The sequence below is a fragment of the Benincasa hispida genome, chromosome 12 (genome assembly GCF_009727055.1).
Source record: "Benincasa hispida cultivar B227 chromosome 12, ASM972705v1, whole genome shotgun sequence".
Lineage (NCBI taxonomy): Eukaryota > Viridiplantae > Streptophyta > Magnoliopsida > Cucurbitales > Cucurbitaceae > Benincasa > Benincasa hispida.
Genome location: NC_052360.1, coordinates 70,136,853 through 70,159,745, shown reverse-complemented (window position 1 = coordinate 70,159,745; position 22,893 = coordinate 70,136,853). Strand labels below are relative to the sequence as shown.

General features: G+C 33.8%; 2 protein-coding genes across 6 annotated transcripts in view; both read right to left on the bottom strand.

The window, feature by feature from the left end:
• Nucleotides 1-189: 189 nt before the first annotated feature.
• On the bottom strand, nt 190-4,688 carry LOC120067685. Of its 3 annotated transcripts, XR_005478996.1 has the most exons (8): nt 4,297-4,688; nt 4,090-4,159; nt 3,815-3,924; nt 3,656-3,731; nt 3,505-3,541; nt 1,728-1,842; nt 687-1,002; nt 190-488 (listed from the first exon to the last, which is right to left on the bottom strand). XR_005478996.1 is itself a non-coding variant. In XM_039019219.1 (7 exons), exons 1-7 carry the CDS (start codon nt 4,575-4,577, stop codon nt 762-764), a joined length of 930 nt encoding a protein of 309 aa, XP_038875147.1. In that variant the 5' UTR covers nt 4,578-4,687; the 3' UTR covers nt 392-761. The 3 variants fall into 3 exon arrangements, 2 of the variants coding, with proteins under 2 accessions (XP_038875147.1, XP_038875148.1); XM_039019219.1 differs by having other exon boundaries at nt 392-1,002; nt 4,297-4,687; XM_039019220.1 differs by having other exon boundaries at nt 392-1,002; nt 3,846-3,901; nt 4,297-4,682.
• A 15,687-nt stretch (nt 4,689-20,375) lies between these two features.
• The window catches only part of LOC120067152 (nucleolar protein 6), a 13,467-nt gene continuing 10,949 nt past the window's right edge, over nt 20,376-22,893 (bottom strand). For all 3 annotated transcript variants that reach the window (XM_039018603.1, XM_039018602.1, XM_039018604.1), the window contains 7 exons: nt 22,185-22,281; nt 21,976-22,101; nt 21,547-21,639; nt 21,338-21,443; nt 21,091-21,233; nt 20,919-21,005; nt 20,376-20,835 (listed from right to left, as the gene is read on the bottom strand). In XM_039018603.1, coding sequence (XP_038874531.1) covers nt 20,704-20,835; nt 20,919-21,005; nt 21,091-21,233; nt 21,338-21,443; nt 21,547-21,639; nt 21,976-22,101; nt 22,185-22,281 — 784 coding nt within the window. In that variant the 3' untranslated portion in view covers nt 20,376-20,703. The remainder of the gene's footprint in view (nt 20,836-20,918; nt 21,006-21,090; nt 21,234-21,337; nt 21,444-21,546; nt 21,640-21,975; nt 22,102-22,184; nt 22,282-22,893) is intronic.

Here is a 22,893-nt window from a genome sequence, read left to right as displayed (position 1 = left end):
GAAAGACACTCGAATTCCTATTTAAATTCTCTTTTTAAAGAAATAAGATTTTTAAAACTATATCCTTTTTTAACTGATTTGGTCTAAAAAATCTTAGTAGAAAGTAAAAAAATAAAACATAAAACTTTAGGGTGAAAATAGTGTTAATAAATTCAAGTTTCAACCAACCAAAAACTAAAAACCAAATCATTTAACTTAAAATAGTTATTACATGATTATCAAATATCCTAGGATATCTTTACAAAAAACATCTCAACAAATTTGGATACCTTAATGAAACATGAGTTTTCAAAATTTCCACGCAATGGTTTATTCTTTTTGCTTTTTTCTCAGACTTTTTTTGCTGTATATATAAATAAAACCAAACGTAAGCTAAACAAGCTCGATCAACTGTTCCAAAGGGGCTCAGCAAATTGGTAACCCATCACAAATGGCCAATTATCTTTTCTACCTCCATAAATCCAAACGACTTATGCTTCAAATGAGTTCTACACAGAGAAGAAAATAATTGGCTTAAAGTTCTAAAAAAAAAAAAAAAATTACTTGTACTGATGTCTAACACAGCCAAAAATGTGTCCTCTGTTTGTGGGTAGTTTTTCCCACTGAGAGACACACTGTTTAAACAAATTACAGGCTGTACTCGATCGAAATTTTACTGCACAAGAAACCATGAGTGAAACGTATACCTTAAAACCTTGTCCAGAAAACAATACTCTAGAGATGTGCAATTTGTCAATTCATTTTCGAACGAATGTTCCGCTTCAAAGTTCGTCCCAAATACGTCGTTCCTGTGGATCTGCAATTCTGTGAATTAAATCCTCATTGGCTTGAACTGGATTTCTACCATGGTCAATATCTCCAGGTATGTGATTTGCTTGCTTGGCCATCCCAGCTTTAATGGCAGCGGTGGCCATCCTCTGCAACTTCAGTAGTCCAATACGTTTTGACACGACATAAAGAACAGCAAGAGAGAAAAAGAAAAATCCGACGGCCAATATAATCCTGTCCATATAGCCTCTCATTGTTAGAATTTTTGAGAGGTTCGACTATAAATTCAATCTTTTAAAATGAGATGGATATGTTAATTTAACTCTAATAAGCACGAAATCGGACATAGGCCACAGACACGGACACAACATGACAAGAACATGACGACATGCCAATTTCTTAAAAAGTTGGACACAATGGGAACATGTTTCTTTAATCAAATTTATGAGTATATTAGTAGATATTGAAATATTAATGCTTCTCTATCGATAAAACATATAAACTTAACATAAAAACAAAATATACTTCACTAAAAATATACAAAGTTAAGTCAAATAATGATATTTGTAATCTTGCAAGAAAAAAAAAGATGTAGAAATCTTTCTATATCTTTCCTATTACTCGAGGAAAAAACGTCATTGTAATACTTTAAGATTTATGAATATAAGGATTCAGTCTATGAGAAAATCTGTAGTTTTTTACTCTAATCTTCAGATTAAATATTTCTCTGAGTTGTGTCCAGTTGTGTTCACCTGTGTCCAAGCCATGTCTAGAATTAGATTATATATATATATATATATATATATAATTTTAACGTGCTTTTGGCGTATTGAACACGTGTCTGGAGAGTGTCCAAACATGTCACCACTTTGCCTAAAATAAAGTGTCTGTGCTTCCAAGATTAAACCTATAAAGAACTTTTTATTAGGAGAAAAAGTGGCAAGTAATCATCCATTTACCTGTCCATTACATCTTGCCGTTGCATTGTTGAAAGTAAGTTTCTGGTTCGCGTTAACAATGAGCGGTGCCCCTTATATTCACTTTCAGCCTTCTTTAACACTCCAGTTGATTCCTCTGTAAGAACCAAATACTCCTGTAAGCTCCATAGGTTGGCCAGGGTTCCATAACACACAAAGATACTCCAGAGAAGCAATTCTAACTGCTGGTGCCTCATCATATGATTAAAAATCTAGTCTAAAATAAGAAAAAAATGAGAGCTTAACAATGGTATACATCCCCTGATTTGGTGCTTTATATATGGTTCGCAGACTCTTGGAGAGTTGATATTATAAGCACCACCAAAGGATTGTTGCGTTGTAATGGAAGATTTTCTTTTGAGTCCCCATTATCTGATAGGGAACAACTCCTTCACTAAGCCATAATCTTTATCGTTGTGTGGTAAATTTGGCTTGAAAGGAACAAAAAGATTTCAAGTTTTTCAAGTGTCTTGGGAAGAGGTTTGAAGCTTGGCACATTTCAACGCTTGCCTTTAAATTTTTATAACTAAAATTTTATCCTATTTTCGTTTTTGTCCTTGGTTCTTAACAATGGAACCAATTTTTTGTAGTTCTTGTTTCTTAGGCTCCTTTTCTCGGCCTTTGTTTTTGTGTGTTCTTATCCTTGGTACCTTCATTTCTCTGAATCATAGCTGGCTTTTCATCACCAAAAAAGAGGGGGGAACGTATATCAATTTAGACCCTTTTGTTAGGGATATGGAACTATTTTTACATAATTCCATTTAAAATCAACTCAAGCTCACCTAAATAACATTATTCCTTTTGCAAAGAAGAATAGAGGAAGCTTCTTTCTAAATAAGTAAAGAAGAATATAGGAAGACGAGCAAATGAAAAACCACTCAAATTTAATTGAAATTCACTACTGTTTATTTGATTCTTGTATTTCTCTCTAATTTTATATTAATTCTTGCCTTTAAAGAAGTCTCATACATGTGTAAAAATTATGCATTAATGACAAAATCATAATGGAGGGTCCAAATTGATTCACTTATAAAAGTTAAATTGATTCAATAATTATTTTGGAATTACAATTAATACAACCACAAAAGTTTAGAGGTATAAATTGATATTTGTCCAGGCTGTAGGCAGGCTAGAAGAGGGAAACCTCAACTTTGAGGCACAATGAGAAATGAATGCATTCCTAAATTATCAGCGTTCAGTTCAAGACATCATCGTCATAATTTAGCATCTATACACATCATAAATTTCTAAGCTGTGATCTAATCCTAGCATATCCAAATGGTCCAACCCAAGTGAATGAAAATGAGTATATGACAATAGAATCAAAATGCCCAGTCAGACAAGACATAACTTTTGCTTGTTCTAAGAACATTCTGCAAACAACAAGCCAACGAAGATAGTACATGTTTCCTTGTCATTGGCCTAAGATCAAAACGATCGGTGTTCTCAATCAGTAGATTAGATGGCACTAAAAATTAAATGCTAAACAAAGATTCTCATAGATAAATAAATGCTAAATTATGTCTTACTTTCTAATTCCTCAACTGAGGGAATAAATAAGATTTGCAAGGGTGGAAAAAATTTGCTCAGCTGAAGATACTATCATAGGTGTCACTTCACTTCCATACGTGGTGTACGGTATATTCTCACAAGTTTGTTTGCTATGTAATTTCTACCATCAAGATGAAGTAAAGCTAACTAATCAACTGGAAAACAGAATAGTAAAAGAGATGCCACACAAAGATTTTTAAAAACATACCGAAAGTCTCAATTGTGTTTGCAGTTCTTTCCACCTCCTACAGACCAGATACTCAAGAACAGTACATTACTAAGAGCTAGGAGATTTAAAATTCAATCAAGATCAAAGTAAATAGAATACAAATGAGAGAAATATAAAACCAGAAACAGACCTGGACCATAAGCTGACGGGTTCGGCGAAGGCTCTCTGTGATGCTTTCTGCAGCAGATGTCATTCCGGCCTTAGTTCTGCAAAAAGGGAAAACGAGGTTTCCAACATTACAAAAGAGATGGAGACTACAAAAGTTATTTTAAGAAACAATTAGATAAACCTTCTGAAAACGTCAAGTATTGACAACATACTGTAAATTCCGTCTGCGAATTGTGGACTCTTCTCCTCCACCGAGAAGTCGTTCTCTCTACAATGAAAGCCACCAACATCCTGAGTATAATGTAAAAGTTTCACATTGAAGAAATAGTGTTCATCTCAAACAAATTACCACATTCAGGAAATAACGGAGAAATGCCATATTAAGCATTAAGAATACTAGGGCTAATCTGTAACTACTAACGAAAAGTTTTTACAAAACCAGTTTGAATTAATCACCTCCTCCTGTGCAGCCTTTCTCATGTTGGCTTTTGCTTGCATATTAGCGTTTCTCAGACTCGATCGCAAACTGAAATACATGCAAAAGAGGGAAAAAAGAAACCCCATTACAACCAAACGACCTTTCATTGGCGAAGAATTATAGAAAGAAGAAATTCCAATCAAATTGAACCAGAGTAATACAAAAGGAAGAGGAAGACTAGTTACTTGTTGGATTGATTTTTCCAGGATTGAAGCAGCGATTGAGCAGCTTCGACTTCAGAATCAGAGAGCAACTGGGGGGCAAGAAGATCGAGATTGAATTCCAACGACGAAAGGAGATTCAATCCATCTTGAGCCAGAGCATTGAGTCTGGGGAGAGAATTCTTCTCCATTGATTCACTTTGCTTCTCGTATGCTTCGATTGCCTTAATCCGCTCGAGAGTGTGATGGAAAGCGTGGTTCCACTCATTTTTGACCCGATCCACCTCCTCTGCAACCTTGTCCATTTCAAAGATCGGAAGGAACACGAACACCCCCGAGTTTTGAAGGATTTTGATATCTAATCTGCTGATTTATTTGAATATAAATTAGCCCAAGATTTGCTAATTTATACACACGGTGGTGATCATAACGAATGAAATAACAAAATAAACAATTCTAATAACAGAATATAAAATTATTAGGAATATTATAACAGAAAATAAATGTCGGCTTGATATCCAAAAGTCATGTATCACCATTCATTATTTCCATATGCCTTTAGTTATTCTATGTTTGGTCTCTATGTAAGTCCACATCCTACTTGTCACTTTCCCTATAGTGGCATTTAGTGGATCTTATAAGAATCACTTCCACTAATTTTCATATTTCATGATTTTGGTTATTTTATGTTTTTAGTTATTTTATTTTATAATTTTAGTTTTAAATTTAATGTTATTTTGCATATTCAATATCTATTAAATTTCTAAAAGTACAATATTTTATGATAGTGCTGCCATGACAAATCTCACAAAATTAGAATTTGTCGCCCTTGATATTAACAACAATATTTATTTGTCATGGGTACTTGATGCTGAAATCCACCTGCTATGAATCATGGGAAGACTATTAAAGAAGGAAATACGACATCCAAGACAAAACAAAAGTTATGATTTTTCCTCATCATCATATTCACAAGGGATTGAAAATGAAGTATCTTACAATAAAAGATCCCCGTATCTTGTAGAAAAATTTGACAGAGAGATATGATAATAAAAAAAACATTTATTCTTCCTAAAGCTCGTTGATAACTTGTAGAAATACAAATTATTTTTGCTCTTAAGTTGGAACAACTAAGGTTTTTAATGATAAATTCTCCCCATTTTTAGTAGAAACGCATGGAATTACTCAAACATTAGCAAATTCATGCAAAACAAGTTTTATTACTAATTACTGCGGCGCTAACGCATTGTATTGCAGGATCTTTACAAAAAGCTAACGCATAATCAAGAAGTGCTGTAGAGAAAGCTCTAACGCATGGGCCATGCGTCGGAGGGAATTCAGCACAGAGAAGATACATTGATCCAAGCTGATTGTGTCACATCACCACTTGCAGTATGGGCATCTGCAGCAGGCGGCATCTGAAAAGCTTCCGAGAGTCAAGCGGCTGACCAGGGCATGGACTTTAATGTTGCCCATTCACCAAGTGGACATGACCAACGCCTATTAATAGATGAAGTCCCTTCAGAGTTTGCAGTCAGAGTTAGTACATAGAAATTATCAAGACTCTCACTCTCTGTAATTAGCGTAGTCGTAGTTTAAATTGTGTTGTGGTACCGAGACGATCAGAAGGGTTGAGAACCACCGCCACCGCCAGTCAGGGAGCGAAGGAAGCCAAGCTTGAGAAAGATACTTCATCCAACTCCTATACAAGTGATTGTACATAACAGAATTGAGCCAAAGAGATACAAGAGATTGTACTCTGCGGTTTGACTCAGTTTCCTTCGTCTCATTTATCGCTTTCATTGCATTTGATTAAATATTGTTTTTGTAAAGACACTCTGTTTCTTTATAAAATTCATATATTTGATCCATCACATTTTGTCACTGTTTATTTCTTGTTTATGTTGAATGCATTCATACTTTATACAAAACTTCATTTCAACGCTCAAGTCAACCTAATCAATTGGTAAAAGCATCTTTAACTTAGATTGTTCGAGAGAATAACTAAGCCACATCAAGTAGGACGCCTAGTACATCTAGAGATAGACTTACTGGTGTCTATTGCATTCTGTGTTAGACGCATGCATCCTAGAGATAGGTTTTGTATGTTATTCGCATTGAGAAGTGTTGAATAAAGTCTAACGCATAAACAAAGATAATCAAATCATCTCATCTCATCCACATCACATTCTAGTTTGTGTACACTCATCTTAGACCGAAGCATATTACTTACATTAAAATCCATTTTCGCATAATCCATTTAATCACTACTCAACTCTTTTGTATCTTCTTGCACAGGCACGACACTTTAGTGTAAATAACACATTTTTCTCATATATTTAGGAAAACCCCTACAATAGCTTCAATGCAAGGTCTGCGTTCGTTTAACTGAATCCCTGAGTTCGACCCTGGACTTGCCAGGAACCTAAATTGGATTTATACTTGGGTCTGGTTTAGGAAAACTTAAACGTCAATAATAGGAGTGTCGTGCGTTCTGATTGCTTTTCTCTAATGCACCAATACGTTACAAATACTTAAACGCATCAAAGCATCAACGCATCATCTATACTTAGAATTTATTTTTCCAATCTATTTTATACAATACACTCCCAGCTCGAATCACGATAGCAACGAACACTTGTTATGAGTGGATGCACTTGAGGCTACAAGATTTCAAATCAGTAAATGATTACAATTCCGCATTATTTAAAATCAGTTCAAAATTGTTGTTGTGCGGAGAGAAAATTATTGATGCTAATATGTTAGAGAAGAGATTTTCTACATTTCATGTCTCAAATATGCTCCTGCAGCAGCAATATCGAGAGAAATATTTTAAATAATATTCTGAATTAATTTCATATCTTCTCGTGGCCGAACAAAACAACGATTTATTGATGAAAAATCATGAATCTCGACCAACCAGAACAATACCATTTTCTGAAGTGAATGATGTGAATTTTAATAATAATCGTGGTCAAGGTCGTGGTCACGGTCGAGATCATGACCGTGGCAGAGGATGAAATAATTATTATTTTCGTGGTGGTCGTTCTAATCATTTAAATTTCAAAAGAACCACACAAAATGATGATCATAAAGGAAAAGCTTCACAAGATAAAGTTCAAATAGTATTGAAAATAAATGCTTCCGATGTGGAATGACTAGACATTGGTCACGTACTTGTCGTACGTCAAAACACTTAGTTAACCTCTATCAAGCCTCCTTGAAGGAAAAAGAAAAAGAAAAAAGTGGAAGCAAATTTTGCATACCAAGATAATGACATATTTGACCCATCTCATATGACAAATTTGGATGTGGCGGACTTCTTTGAATCTCCTGAAAACAAGATTGGCATAGTTGGTGGCACATCAAGTGTTTCTTTTGACTTTGAAAATATCTAGACTTAATATTATTTTTTTCTTTTATCTATCTTTATGTTTTTTTTAGTAACTTTTGTATATTTTAAGTGTTGTTTTTCTTATTGTAATTATTTTCTTTTAATGAAGAAACATGGATCATTTCTATATGTTGAGTGACTAAAAAATGAGCAAAGAAGATCTATATCTGACAGATAGTGCAACTACATATACAATACTTACAAATAAAAAATACTGCTGAAAGTAAAAGTAAATACAATATCAGGTTCTGCAAATTTGATTGAAGATTTTGGAAAAGAAAATATTATTTTGCCTAGAGGAACAAAATTTACAATTGACAATGCATTGTTTTCTAGTCAATCAAAGAGAAATCTTCTAAGTTTTAAAGATATACATTACAATGGTTATCTTATTGAGATTGATAGTAAGAATAATGTGGAATATCTATATATCATATCCATTGTCTCAAATGAAAAACATATATTAGAAGAGTTGCCTGCTTTATTTTCTGGATTGTATTATACTCATATACGAGTAATTGAAACATATGCAACAATGAACCTGAAGTTCATGAATCTAGACATATCCACAATTGACATGACCGATTGGGTCATCCAAGATCTATAATGATAAAGAGAAGCATTGAAAATTCAAATGGACACTCATTGAAGAACTAGAAGATTCTTCAATCTAATGAATTATCATGTGATGCTTGCTCTCAAGGAAAATTGATAATTAAATCATCACTAGCTAAAGTGGGGACTGAATCACCTACGTTTTTAGAACGAATTCATGGTGATATATGTGGGCCCATTAACCCACTAAGTGGACCATTTAGATATTTTATGGTATTAATAGATGCATCCAGCAAATGGTCAAATGTGTGCTTATTATCAAGTTGAAATCTTGCATTTACAAGATTACTTGCTAAAATAATTAAGTTAAGAGCACAATTTCCTGATTATACAATTAAGACCATTCATCTTGATAATGCTGGTGACTTTATATCCCAAGCTTTTAATAATTATTATATGTCAATTAGGATAAAGTGTTGAACATCCTGTAGCTCATGTTCATACACAAAGTAGTTTGGCAGAATCATTTATAAAACGTTTGCAATTAATTGCAAGACCATTACTTATGAGAGCTAAGCTTCCTTTATCTGTATGAGGACATACTATTTTACATGCAATGTCACTTGTACACATTAAGCCAGTAGCTTATCATAAGTATTTGCTATTACAATTAGCTTATGATCATGAGCAAAATATTTCCCATCTGAAAATTTTTGAATGTGCAGTATATGTTTCAATTGCTCCATCACAACACACTAAGATGGGTTCTCAAAGGAGGTTAGGAATATATGTTGGATATGATTCCCCATCAATTATTAAATATCTTGAGCCCCTGGTGGGTGATGTATTTACTCCACGACTTGCTGATTGTCATTTTAATGAGAAAAATTTTTCAACATTAGGGGGAAGAATTAAGAAGTTGGAAAAAGAAATTACATGAATGCATCGTTATTGTCTCATTTAGATTCCCGTATAGATCAATGTGAACTTGAAGTTTAGAAAATAATTCATTTGTAAAATATAGCAAATCAATTATTAGATGCATTTATAGATGCAAAGAAAGTAACTAAGTCGCATATACCAGCATGCAAATTTTCCATAAAAATTGATATCTCAACACAACAAGTTGTCACTAATGAGTCTAGAACACACCAAAAGCGTGGTAGAACAGTGGGTTCCAAAGATAAAAATCCTCGAAAATGAAAAATAATTAACAATGAAAAAGACTTGGTTGAGGATGTAAATACCCATAAAGAAATCATCGGCATGACTAGTAAGGAAAGTGAAATATCTAAAGATAATAATGAGATTTCAATTAACTAAGTCATGATAGGAAAAAGATAGAATCGAACTGATGTAATTATTAACAACATTTTTGTGTATAATGTTGTTCTTGATATTATATCTGAAAATGAGAATCCTAAACCAAAATTTGTTGAAGAATGTCGACATAGAAAAGATTGGCTTCAGTGGAAAGAAGCAATTGAGGCAGAATTAAACTCACTTTCAAAACATCGAATTTTTGGACCTGTAGTCTGAACACCAGAAGGTGTTAAACCTGTGGGATACAAATGGATATTCATGAGGAAAAGAAATGAAAATAATGAGGTCATAAGATATAAAAAAAGACTAGTTACACAAGGTTTTTCACAAAGACCTGGTATTGATTTTGAGGAGACGTATTCTCCGATGTTGGATGCAATTACATTAAGATATTTAATTGGCTTGACTATATATAAAAGTCTGAATATGCATCTTATGGATGTATTCGCAGCATATTTATATGAATCTCTTGATAATGATATTTATATGAGAATCCCAGAAGAATTTAAAGTACCTGAAACATATACATCAAATTCCTGGGAGTGGTATCAATAAAGTTACAAAGATCACTATATGAATTGAAACAATCGGAACAGATGTAGTACAACCGCTTGAGTGGATATTTATTGAAAGAAGGATATAAAAATAATCCAATATGTCCGTGTGTTTTTTAAAGAAATCATAATCAAGATTTGCTATTATAACTGTATATGTTGATGACTTGAATATAATTGAAACTCCTAAAGAGTTTTCAAAGGCAATAGAATATCTTAAAAAAGAATTTGAAATGAAAGATCTTGGAAAAACAAAATTTTGCCTTGGTTTGCAAATTGAGCATTTAGCAGAAGGAATATTTATTCATCAGTCAACTTATACAGGAAATTTTTTTAAAGATTTTATATGGACAAAACACATCCATTAAATATTCCAATGAAAGTCCGTTCATTGGATATAAAGAAAGATATATTTCGACCTCGAGAAGATAATGAAAAACTTCTTGGTCCTGAAGTACCATATCTTAGTGCAATTGGTGCACTTATGTATCTTGCTAATAATACAAGACCAGATATTGCATTTTCAGTAAATTTTATAACTAGATATAGTTCTTCTCCTACAAAAGACATTGGAATAGAATTAAGCATATACTCTGTTATCTCCGAGGAACAATCGATATGGGTTTGTTTTATTCAAATCAATCAAATTTTGATCTAGTTGGTTATGCAGATTCTGGATATCTATTTTATCCACACAAAACTGGATCTCAAACAGGTTATCTATTCACATGTGGAGGAACTGCTATATCATGGTGATCGATGAAACAGACTTTAATGGCCACTTCCTCAATTCATGCTAAAATTCTTACAATTCACGAGGCTAGTCGAGAATGTGTATGGCTAAGGTCAATGATATTGGGGTTGATGCCCTAAATCTCGTAGGGTCCTATAGTTTGTAAACCTTATATGAACAAACTTTTATGTGATTAATAATATATGATATTTTTATTCACTTTGTCTATAAAATATGTGATATTTTAGTTGCATTAACCACAAACCAATAAATTAACATCCAAGATTATCGTTGTAACTTAAACATATATGTGGAGACATACAAGTGGATCATGTTTAAGTGATAACCTAAACGGTCTATAGTATATCGATAAGGTTGGGTACCTTATCCTGGTATCACTACAAGTATTAACCCACTTTATAGGTGTTATAATTGTTGTAAAGTGCTACAAATGATCTGATCCTGATCATTCATGTATTAGACATGAGAGCGGAGATATTCTATACAAAGGAATTTTTATAAGACCGGACCACGAAATGTTTAGTCTCATTATATAACACCGTTCATAATAGAGACTTTCATTTCACCAGGATGACCATAGGTAACATGACATTAATCCTGAGTTGGTTGTGAATTCCTGCCTATGAGGGCGGTTCTTTTATTTATATGGATGAGAGTGGCCAGATTTCCGACTCAACAAGCCTACCATTTTAGGGATTCGTCTGATTGGGGAGCTGGGAACACAACTACACAAGATAGAATTCACTCATTTCCCGAAGCAGGGATAAGTAGATAAATTGCTCCCTTAAGGACTGATTTCGGGTATTGAACAATGTGGCGCCACACCCTCTTTTGGCCCGAGAGGGGTTTAGTCATAGTGGGACCATGATCTATTGTTCATTAGAGAGATCAATGGTACTTAAAGAGTTAGATGTAACTACAGGGGAAAATGGTAATTTGGCCCAATTGTACTTACGAGCAATTTGTGAAGGGTCATCATACTGTTGATTGGTTATATCCAATGGACACAGAAATATATTTGTAGTGCGAAGAGTGCAACTGTCGGTCTTTAGTGGAGTGTCCGACAGTTAACGGATAGTGGATAATGTAATTAAATAGTTTAATTAATTATTCATGTACCGTTGGAGCTCAAAAAGATTTATTTGAGAATCAGTTTTTAGGTTAATTTGAATTGTTCAAATTAATAAGAGAGAATTTAATTATATATGATATAATTAAATTGATTCAATTATATATGATATAATTGTTATATTGTATTTAATACATTATTGTTTAATTAGAGAAAATAAATATTTGAATGAGATTCAAATAGTTGTTAAATTTAATATAAATATAATTTATATTAAATGCCATAAAATAGAGAAAATGAACTATGGTTTATATTGTATACGATATAATATTAAAACTATATATTACGTGTTATATTTGATATAACATATAGTTTATATAAATAAGATATGATAAGTTAGTTATCATATTTATTTATATGAATTTTACTAATTTTCCTAATTTCTCTCCAACCACCTTAATGAGTGGTTAATTTGTTTCTGTGGCAATTTGGAATAAATGAAAAGTAGTTTTTCTTTTCTTCCACACGGTACAGTGACTACACGATTGAAGGCCATTTACTCTACGATAGAAAAATCACAGAAACGTTCTGTGTTCTTCTTCAATCTTTTTCCTCCTCTAAACTCAAACTCCCTCCTTACTAAAATAATCAGAACCCACAACTCCTGGACTTTCACTCTGAGTATACCAAAGGCTCCTGGTGGTTGTGTCTTCTGTTTTGGTTCGTGTTTTTCTTGAAGAGGGTCTTCAAGCTTTGTTGTTATTTTTGAGTTCATGACAATTCGAGGAGTTTACACAAAGAAACATTCTTTAAAGGTATAATCTCTTGAACTCTTTTTCTTTACAAAAAGCATGTTGTAATTTATTTAAGAATGCTATCTTGTATGTTTGCTATAAATTAGTTTTTTCAACCAAAATGGAATTTGGACGATCTGCTTCCACTTAGGGATCTCTGCAAAACGAGTTCCTTCAATTGGTATCAAAGCCAGGTTGTAGTTCTGATTCCAAATTCCATTTTTGTATTGAAATAGTTTATAGTATTGGTGGGTTTTTTTTTTCTGCATTGCGTTTAAATGTTAAATGTATGTGGATGGTTGTTGATGGATGTTTCGGGGTAGTAATATCTGTTTTTGGCTTTATGTTTAAATTACAAAAGTTAATTTGTAAGGGCCCCTGCATTTTTAGGCATTAACCTTGTAATCGAATTTGTATTTGTTTAGTTTTGAGTCATTCATGAAGCTTCAGAAGAAATGTTGCAATGCGTTTCGATGGAGAAGACGAAGCGGTGGCCGCATCGTGTAGCTAGAGTTAAACGATCGTTTAGATTTTGTTATGTGTTCGTGTAGAGTTTTCTACACGATCGTGTAGCATCTGCTAAATGATCGCATAGTTAATGCTACGCGATCGTGTAGAGTTTGCTATACAATCATGTTGCGTTGACTACATGATCACATAGGCGCTCGATGGGTAGACGATTGCACAGTATATGATACTCAACGCTAGGATTGTGTGCTAAACAATCGTGTAGACTATCATGCTCATCGCATAATCAGTAGCTACACAATCGCATAGTATATGATACTCGACACTCGCTACATGATCGTGTAGACTATCATGCTTATCGCATAGTCAATAACTTCACGATTGCATGGTATACGATACTCGATGCACGCTGCACTATCATGTGGACTTTCATGCTCTATCAGGAGATTTCTGATTTTTGAGATTATTTATCCTGGTCCATCAACTTTAGTTAAATATACATGTGATGTATATTTATTTTATATGTCATAATGTATGTCATATAGTTTTAAAACCCACTATAGGGTTATACATTTATTTTCATGCATCATTTTATATTATAAATGTTATAAGATATTAGTATGCATGATTAAATTACATAAAGCATACTCAAGCATATAATATAATTGTCATCCATGCATCATTTATATTATAAATGTTATAATATAAGGTTGAATGTTTGTATGGAATGTTTGTTATAGCTTAGTTCATTACTTAGTTATATAAATGTTATATATTAGTAATGGATGAATATTACATGAAGCATGACACTACCTTAGGTTAATTTATGATTGTTATAAATAACTTATGCATGTCTAGCTTGCAATGTTGGTTGGTTTTAATTGTTCATTTCTTATAAATATTATAATAAATGAAATTAGAATTAAAATCAATAATAAAGAGTTATATGCAGACATTAGGCTTTAATCATTTTTTAAAAGTGTTTTGAAATTTTATTGAGATAGACCTAATATCACGTTTCTAATAAGATTATAAATTTAAGTTTAATCTTTTAAATCGGTTTAATAAGATTAAATTGATTCCTAATAAAAGATTAAATATGTAACAAATGTATCTATAAGGGACCTTTTGTCTAAGGTTGGTACTGGCTAGGCTGGGTCAAAGAGGACCTATGAGCGGAAGCAAGATCGTTCCAAATTCATTGTGTGAAACCCGGATTTCAATTTCCCTACTTAAGCAGGTAATTAAGGGAATTAACTATATATAAGTTAAATCCTATGTTGAAGAGAAGGAAAATTTCTAGGTGTTGAATAAATTTTCCTTGAGTGGTTTTGAGTTAAGCCTTAACTAGTGAAAATTTAGCTAAGTGTAAAGTCAAAAGGAACCGTGTATTTGGTGTTAGGAATCATTAACGCATGAGATAAAGTTGAGTTAGTGGAGGTTTAAAGGAGTTAAGCATTGAAGCCAAGGCAACCATGCGTTAAGCTTGGGAAGTTTGGACACATGCTGGCCTAAGCGTTGGCAAGAGGCATTGCCCAAAAAGTTGCTCATGCGTTGACGCTGCGAGAGCAAGAGAGTGAAACATTGAGGGCAAGGCGCTGGGCAGACAATCGTGTAGCTACAGGCGGCGCTAAACGATGTGAAGTAATGTGCTAGACGATAGAGCTACACAATAGGTGTTAGTACTACACGATCAGTGTAAGCGCTAGACGATAAGCATAGAAGCTAGACGATAGCACTATATCAAATATTTCTGATTTAATCACCATGAATCTGTAAGTAGCAGTATGCATTACATAGCCTATAAAGACACAATCAATTATCTTAGGCCCAAGTTTGATCTTTTTTAGTAAATGAACATATACCTTTGCGAAACACTCCCTCATTTTTAGCATTTTATATGAGGGTAACTTCCCATTTCACACTTCATAAGGCGACTTATTAGTCTTGTATAAAACTTGTTGTTAGTAAAGCTTCCCCCATAAATTGTGAGTTAAATCTAAACTATTTAACATGCAATTAACCATGTCTTTTAATGTTCGGTTCTTTCTTTCAGCTACACCATTTTGTTGTGGTGTATTAGGTCCTATATTTTGATTCATTATACCATTAATTTCACATAATTCATAAAGTGATGATGATTCATATTCACCACCTCTATTTGATCTGAGCACCTTTACTTTCTTCTCAAGTTGATTTTCAACTTCTGCCTTATATGTTTAAAAACATTAAAGGTTTCATCTTTACTACGTAATAAATATATATAGCAATATTTACTACAATCTTCAATGAATGTGACAAAGTATCTCTTATCACCTCGTGTGGGAGTACTTTTCATATCACATATATCACTGTGGATTAAATCGAGTAACTCATTACTTCTTTTCACATATGAAAATGACTTTGTAGTAAACTTTGATTCAACATAAACTTCACATTTGTGTCATTATCAATGTTAAAATTCGGCAATAGTCCTAACATTACCATTATATTTAAAGAACGATAATTGGCATGCCTCAATATAGAATGTCAAACATTATATAACTCAAAAATATAAGTATAAAAGTTGATATTATTATTATTCTTTGGCATTTGTGCCACTACATTCAGCTTGAATATGTGATCATTTAGATAGCCTTTTCACACATACATACCTCCTTTTTGTCAAAATAAATTTATTTGACTCAAATACAAGCATGAACCCATTTTGTTAAGTAGGGTTCCTGACACTAAATTCTTTCGAATCTCTAGCACATGTCATACATCATTAAGGGTAAGTATCTTTCCAGAAGTCCATTTCAGCAAAGCTCTTGCCTTCCACTGAGGCAGTTGAAGCATTTTCCATGTACAACTTATCGCTGCCATCTAGCTTCTCATATGTAATGAACAATGACTTGTCTTTACAAATGTGCTTAGTAGCACCAGTATCAGTCCACCAACCTTTGGTGTCTGAAGCCATATTTACCTCAGAAATGACGACAACCAAATCGTCATTTTTCACGACATTAGCTTGATTGTTGGAACTTTGTCCCTTCTTATGCTCGTACATTGCAACAGTATGGTCATTCTTACCACAACCCAACAATTGTCTCGAATGCACTTGCTAGCATCATTTCTTGACCCATGATTCACAGTTTTCTTCTTGAAATTCTGCTTCCTGGGTTCATGTTTTGAAGCTTCAGCAATGTGAGTCTTGACTTCAACTTCTAGCGGAGTTTTATTTTCTTTTCTGTTATCCTCTTCAATATGGAGTTTTACCGCAAGATTCTTCATGGATAACTTCTTTCGCTTGTGTTTGAGATAGTATTTGAAGTCCTTCCAACTTCTCAATCACAGCAACAACTTGGAAAGGCTCATTGATGTCCAATCCTTTACTTTACAAATCACTGATGATAATTTGTAATCCTTCCATCTGATTGACTACAAACTTGGTATCAACCATCTTATAATCCTAGAATTTTTCCACAAGGAATTTCTTAGTACCAGCATCTTCCAGCTTGTACTTCTTGTCTAATACATCCCAAATAGTTTTAATGTATTGTAGGCATTGCAATAAACATTGTAAAAGTGTCGTCAAGACCACTAAATATATAATTATGACACAGGAAGTTCGAATGCATCCATGCTTGCTTTGCAGCTTCTGTTTCAGGGGTTATAGCTTCTGACAGGGTAATTGGGCAATCTTCCTTCAAATTATGAGCAAGATTTAGTGTGGTGAGATAAAAGATCATCTTCTGTTGTCATCTCTTGAAATTGTCTCCCTTAAACTTTTATAGTTTTTCAGCATGAGGTTTGACAATGGGTGATCCAATCATGGTTGAAGTAGTGGCATTGGTGGAGGAGTTTGCAGCCATCAATTCAAATATAATAAGTGTCTTCATATTGTTGGGGGAATTGGTATATACAGAACTGAATACACTAGCAAACTGATTACACCTAAATTACTAGAAACAATATACTCAATGTATAATATTCAAACTCAAACGAAAGCCAAATGATGTAACAAGGCTTAAATATGAAAATAAGCAAAGATTTGAAAGAACTTCAAAACCTTTGGAGACTTAAAACATAGTCGAGACACGCTTTTAGTAAGCGTTGTCTTAAAGATAATTATTCACTCTACACGGACTGCAAGCAGACTACAGTGATCATCTTAGCATGATACAACGACTAACACTGGTAAAACTGCAACCTCGAACTACTTGGATCTGGCAGAACTTTTAGATACTTGATCTCAACTCAACTCAAGAACAAAAGAAATAAAGGAGAGAACCCTTCAATTTGGCATGAGATGCCACAAATGAAGAACCAAGTAGCTATTTATAGGCTAACAACTTGGTAACTCTCCAAATTACAAAATAAAATCAAATAAATACAAAAAAAAATTTGTCAATTTTAACTCAATTGAGTTGTTACTTGACAAAAATCAAACATAACTCATTCAATTTGAAAAAACTACAAAACTTTCATACATATTAAATTTGTACATGAAACATTATTTTTATTTGAAGTTTCAATTCAATTTGAAAGTTTCTAAACAATGAATTTAATCTACACAATTAAATTCATTTCACGTTTCAAATCTTACCAAACTTTCACTTTCCTTCACTATATATATCCAACACTTTCATCTTAAAATATAAGTTAAAGATCATCACATGTAATAATTATATCATCAACATAAACGAGGAGAAGAATAATACTCTAAGGGGTCGTTTGGTTGGAGGGAAAAGAGGGTGGGAATGGGAATGAGTTTACAAAGCCCATGTTTAGTTGGTGGAATTTGTTTATTTACCTTGGAAAAGGCAATTCCTAGGTATCTTTTATCCACACAAATGAAGGAATTGCATACCCATTGAGAAGTGTGGGTTTTCATTTCTTCTTCCGCTTCCTACCACAATTTTTCTTCCTTCCAATCGTGAAATCATATAGCATTTTGTTACTCAGCGATCGTATAGCATTTGGTAAGCGATCGTGTAGCATTTGGTAAGCGATCGTGTAGCATTTGGTAGGCGATCGTGTAGCATTTGGTAGGCGATCGTATAGCATTTGGTAGGCGATCGTATAGCATTTTGTTACTCAACGATCGTGTAGCATTTGGTAAGCGATCGTATAGCATTGGGTAGCCGATCATATAGCATTGGGTAGGTGATCGTATAGCATTTTGTTACTCAACGATCGTGTAGCATTTGGTAAGCGATCGTATAGCATCACTCAACGATCGTGTAGCATTTGGTAGGTGATCGTATAGCATTGGATAGGCGTTCATATAGCGTTTTGTTACTCAGCGATCGTGTAGCGGAGCTTAGCGATCGTGTNAGCGATCGTGTAGCCGAACTCAGTGATCGTGTAGCATTTGGTAAGCGATCGTATAGCATTTGGTAGGTGATCGTATAGCATTGGATAGGCGTTCATATAGCGTTTTGTTACTCAGCGATCGTGTAGCGGAGCTTAGCGATCGTGTAGATAATTTAAGCGATTGTATAGTATTTTGTAAACGATCGTGTAGATAATTTAAGCGATCGTATAGATAATTTAAGCAATCGTATTGTTACGAAATCGACAATTAAGGAACACAAAAAAAGGAAACGTAGAGATAAAGAAGATCGACACACAGATATACGTGGTTCACTACCCGTACTTGGTTGTTCGAAGCGCCAACAAATAGATTCAAGGCATTTCAACAAATGCTTACAGGGAAAATCTCAATTTATTTTTTAATTCCCACACATACTATTTCCAGACATTGTTTTCCCATGCACAACCAAACATAGTCATCCTTAATTCCCAGTAATTTTATTCCCAGACATATAATTCTCATACATCCTTAATTTCTGGGCATTGAGAAAACTTCAATCCAAACGGCCCCTAAGGAGTTTAATTTGTAAAAAGCATTATATCATGAGAACTGGAAGTAAACCCAAATTGAGTTATAGAATAATTGAAAGTTGCAACCAGGCTCGTGGAGCTTGTTTTAGGTGTCATTAAGAAAAGCATTTTTGACATTGTCTTAAGTGGGCAACCAGGCTCGTGAAGAAGACATTGTCTTAAGTGTCATTAAGAAAAGCATTTTTGACATCCAACTAGAAGAGACTATTATTTGTCAATTGTATTAGCCAAAAGACTGCAAACAGATGTCATTCAAGTGACCAGGGAAAATGCCTCTTTGTAACCAATACTATTCTTGCAAGTAGCTTTTTGTAACAAGGCGAGCCTTATATAACATTCAATAGGTCCACTAGAGTGCATTTTGATTTTACAAATCCACTTATAACCAATAGACCTTTTGCCAGGAAATAGATCCACGTAGTCCCGAGTATGAGTCTTGTATAGCTTGTAGTTCCACATTCATTACTTGCTATCAAAGATGGTTAGTACTGGTCTCATGTTAGAACAAAGGTCTGAGTGGAGTGACAAAAGGAAGGGGCAAGTGTAGATTTAGATTCCACAGTGGACATAGATGGTAGATCTAAGAGAGCAAGATATGAATAGATCGATCAAGCTTGGAGATATGCGGAAGGTCATATGACGCAAACCAATTATTTCGATGCAAGTATTTATGCATAGTATTAGATCTATTGTTTATTAGGTGCAATTGTAAACCGATTATTTTTCAAAGTTATACCACGATGCTACTAAAACTTGGAAATTATCAAAAATAAATCTAAAATGCTTTCATCTTTCACACCTTGCACGAGAACTGGTTGAAATAGTTTTTGTCGGTCATTTCCAACCGAGATTGACCCCGAGATTCGAATAATTTAACTTCGTTATACATCCAAACTTTTGATTTATTTGAATTTTTTCAATGAAATCTCAATCAAGATGAACGTCAAAGATTGTAGTCTTTCCCAAATCTTATATAATCTTTCTGAATCTTCCTCTCAAATCTTATGTCCTATTTCTATTTTCACAATATTCTGAATTTACAAATGGATTCACAAGTTTCTCGTTGTCTCCCTTTCAAACAATTGTGCAGCAGTCTATGGAAAAAAATCCAATCGCAAGGTGATCGCAGTGTTGCAGAAGATAAATTTTAGAAAAGATTTAGTAAAAGTTGGGAAAGATTACATTTGTTTCTCCTCCAAGCGTCTGTCAATTTTACTATAAATGATTTTATGTAACATAAAATAAGTTTCCTATCAAACAAATTTTATCAAGATGAGAGACTAACCAACCCCCTGTTTGGAACTCATGCAAATTTGAATTCATGAATAACTGGGCAAACAATTTTTAGATGTTGGGTGGGAGCCCTGAAAGGAAGGGTAAAATTTGATGATTTAGTTTGCTGTAAAATCTAATGCATATTTTCCCACCCAATATTTCCATAATATTAATACATCAATAATCAGATATAATACATTGGAATAATTGTTCAGTTGGTAAGCAGCCTTTCTTCCATAGGCATAGAAAATTCCAACTGAAAGATGGGTTATAACATGATTGGATAAATAACAAGAGATCTAATGACACTTAATTGAAGACAAAAACCCTAGCACAGTAATTCTTTGGCATTAAGCTTAGGTGGTGAGCCTTGGAGCCTTGAGTAGGTAAATACTCCTCATTAGACCTTTACCAGTTTCACCAGCAGATTTTAGCACTTCAGCTGGTTCTTTTTCTTCCTTCACAGCTTCATCGCCACGTCCACGCTTCTGTAAGAGAGGGTAAAAGGAACTCGGTTCAGTTGGATAAGTGAACTTTGGCGATAAAATTTGAAATGACCTAGTAAACTTACCTTTGAACTGTGTCGTCCCCATGTTACACCAATTGCATCACCTCCCAGAGAGTCATACCATAAGTTGAAAGTGTTCGAGAATTCTTTCTGCATTTTCATAAAGATGGGTAAGCAGCAAAATCGACGAATAAAAAAAATGCAATATCAAAGCATACTGAGTCACTTCACTTGCCTGCAAATCTGCGATATAACAACTTAACGGATCAAAATTTACCAAAAGCTTGTCCTTAATGTTATCAGAACATGCTTTCAAGTTTCTAGGAGACAAGTATGGAGAGAAGATCTTGCTAGGATTCCCTTTTGCGATATGAATTCCTAGTAAAATATGCTCATGATTAAAATTCAGATATCAAAAGCTTCGGCAATCACAAAAAGGGAACATCAAGAAAGACCATCATTGGCCAGCTCATGAAGAATACCTCGGTTCAGTTCGGATGGGAAGAGAAGACGTTGTGGGTAAGGTAATTTGTCTCTGTGGAGTAGAATAACAGCATCATAGTTTGTCAACGGAGTTCGGAAAAGGCACTACAGACCGAACAAACATTACGACGTTAGGTTTCTTAGAAACAACAACATTTAACGCGGAAAATAAAATGATCAAATAATGGTTCTAGGGATACTCCCTCACCTCCCACTGATAAGAATCGACCTGATGCTGCAATATTAGTCTTGTCAACAAATCCGCACTACTTCTAGCATAAGCAGCCAACCTTTTTAGCTCCTTTTAACAAGAAGTGCGCATAACGTCATTAACAAAAGAATTAAAAAGCTCAAACAATGTTGGTCATGCACACTCTGCAACAGAGCTATATTTAAAGTCTCGGCTGGCAGTGACTTCTTGCAGAAAATCTTTTTTAAAAAATCATAGGTCCCTATTCCCACTTACAACTAATCCAACTAAATAATCATCTAATTTTATAAATTTTGGCTCTGAAAAGGTTGTACATTAACATTCTTAGATACATTGAAAGGCAAATTATTCATTATTTTCTTTTGACAAGAAAAGATATTGAATTAAAGGCATTTATTCATTAGAAAAGTGCTTAAAATTTCATACCGATAATTTTGGTGAAAACCTGGTCCAAGCCTCGGATGCCTTGTCATACGCTGTTGCTAAGAACATGGCGGGACTTGCACTGTCTGGATTCTCTTGCAAATCTTTTCGTGTCGTGTTAAATTTATCCTATAAAAATCCGATAAGAATAAATAACAATTAAAGGGTACCCATAATAATAATAGGAACTATTCGCAAACGTTAGACCTTACAGCTATTTCTTTCTCCTCATTTGCACCCAAATCATTGTTTATGTCAATAACCAATGGAGAAAAAGTCCAATCATATTCCGACAGTAATCTTAAGAACCTAAAGAAGTCACAATGCAGAAACAGATGAAGTGAGCTGCAAACAAACTAAGCACTGTAGTATGTCAAATGAAAAATATATAAATAAATAATTTAATGATAAAATTAAATTATTATTGTAAAGTTGGCAATCACTTTACATTTTGATACTTCATGGCGTAAGGTTATAGCAAGTACATATGAGCAGGAAGGGATAAAGGCATAATCTTTTGGCAAGCTTGTTTTTCATGAATAACCAAATTTTCATTGAGAAAAAATAGAAAGTAAAGAATACACGAGCATACAAAAATAAAGCTCACAAAAAAAGGAGCCAAAACTAAAAAGAAATGACTCCAAGCAAATAAAATGATTACTAAAAACTTTCATCATGAAGCCTTGAGAGAGACTTTTTTTTTTTTTTAAAACTCAAGAAATAACTGAATCTTTAGAAAGGGTAAATGGTTCTACGAACAAATTTGTCATTGGACCTAATATTTCTTTGTGGGCTTGGGCTAAGGATTTTTGTATAATCTGCTAAGTCTTATTCCTTTAGATAGGAGTCCCTTTCTCCTAATTCTTGTTTGGACTTTTCTTTTTTCTCTTTTTTCTTTTTTCTTTTTTTACTTCTTTTTTT

Coding starts and splice junctions, on each gene's coding strand:
- LOC120067685 (XM_039019219.1), bottom strand. CDS start 4,577: ATGGACAAGGTTGCAGAGGAGGTGGATCGGGTCAAAAATGAGTGGAAC. Junction 4,160..4,296: donor TGGAAAAATCAATCCAACAA/GTAACTAGTCTT, acceptor CATGTATTTCAG/TTTGCGATCGAGTCTGAGAA. Junction 3,732..3,814: donor ATACTTGACGTTTTCAGAAG/GTTTATCTAATT, acceptor CCCTTTTTGCAG/AACTAAGGCCGGAATGACAT.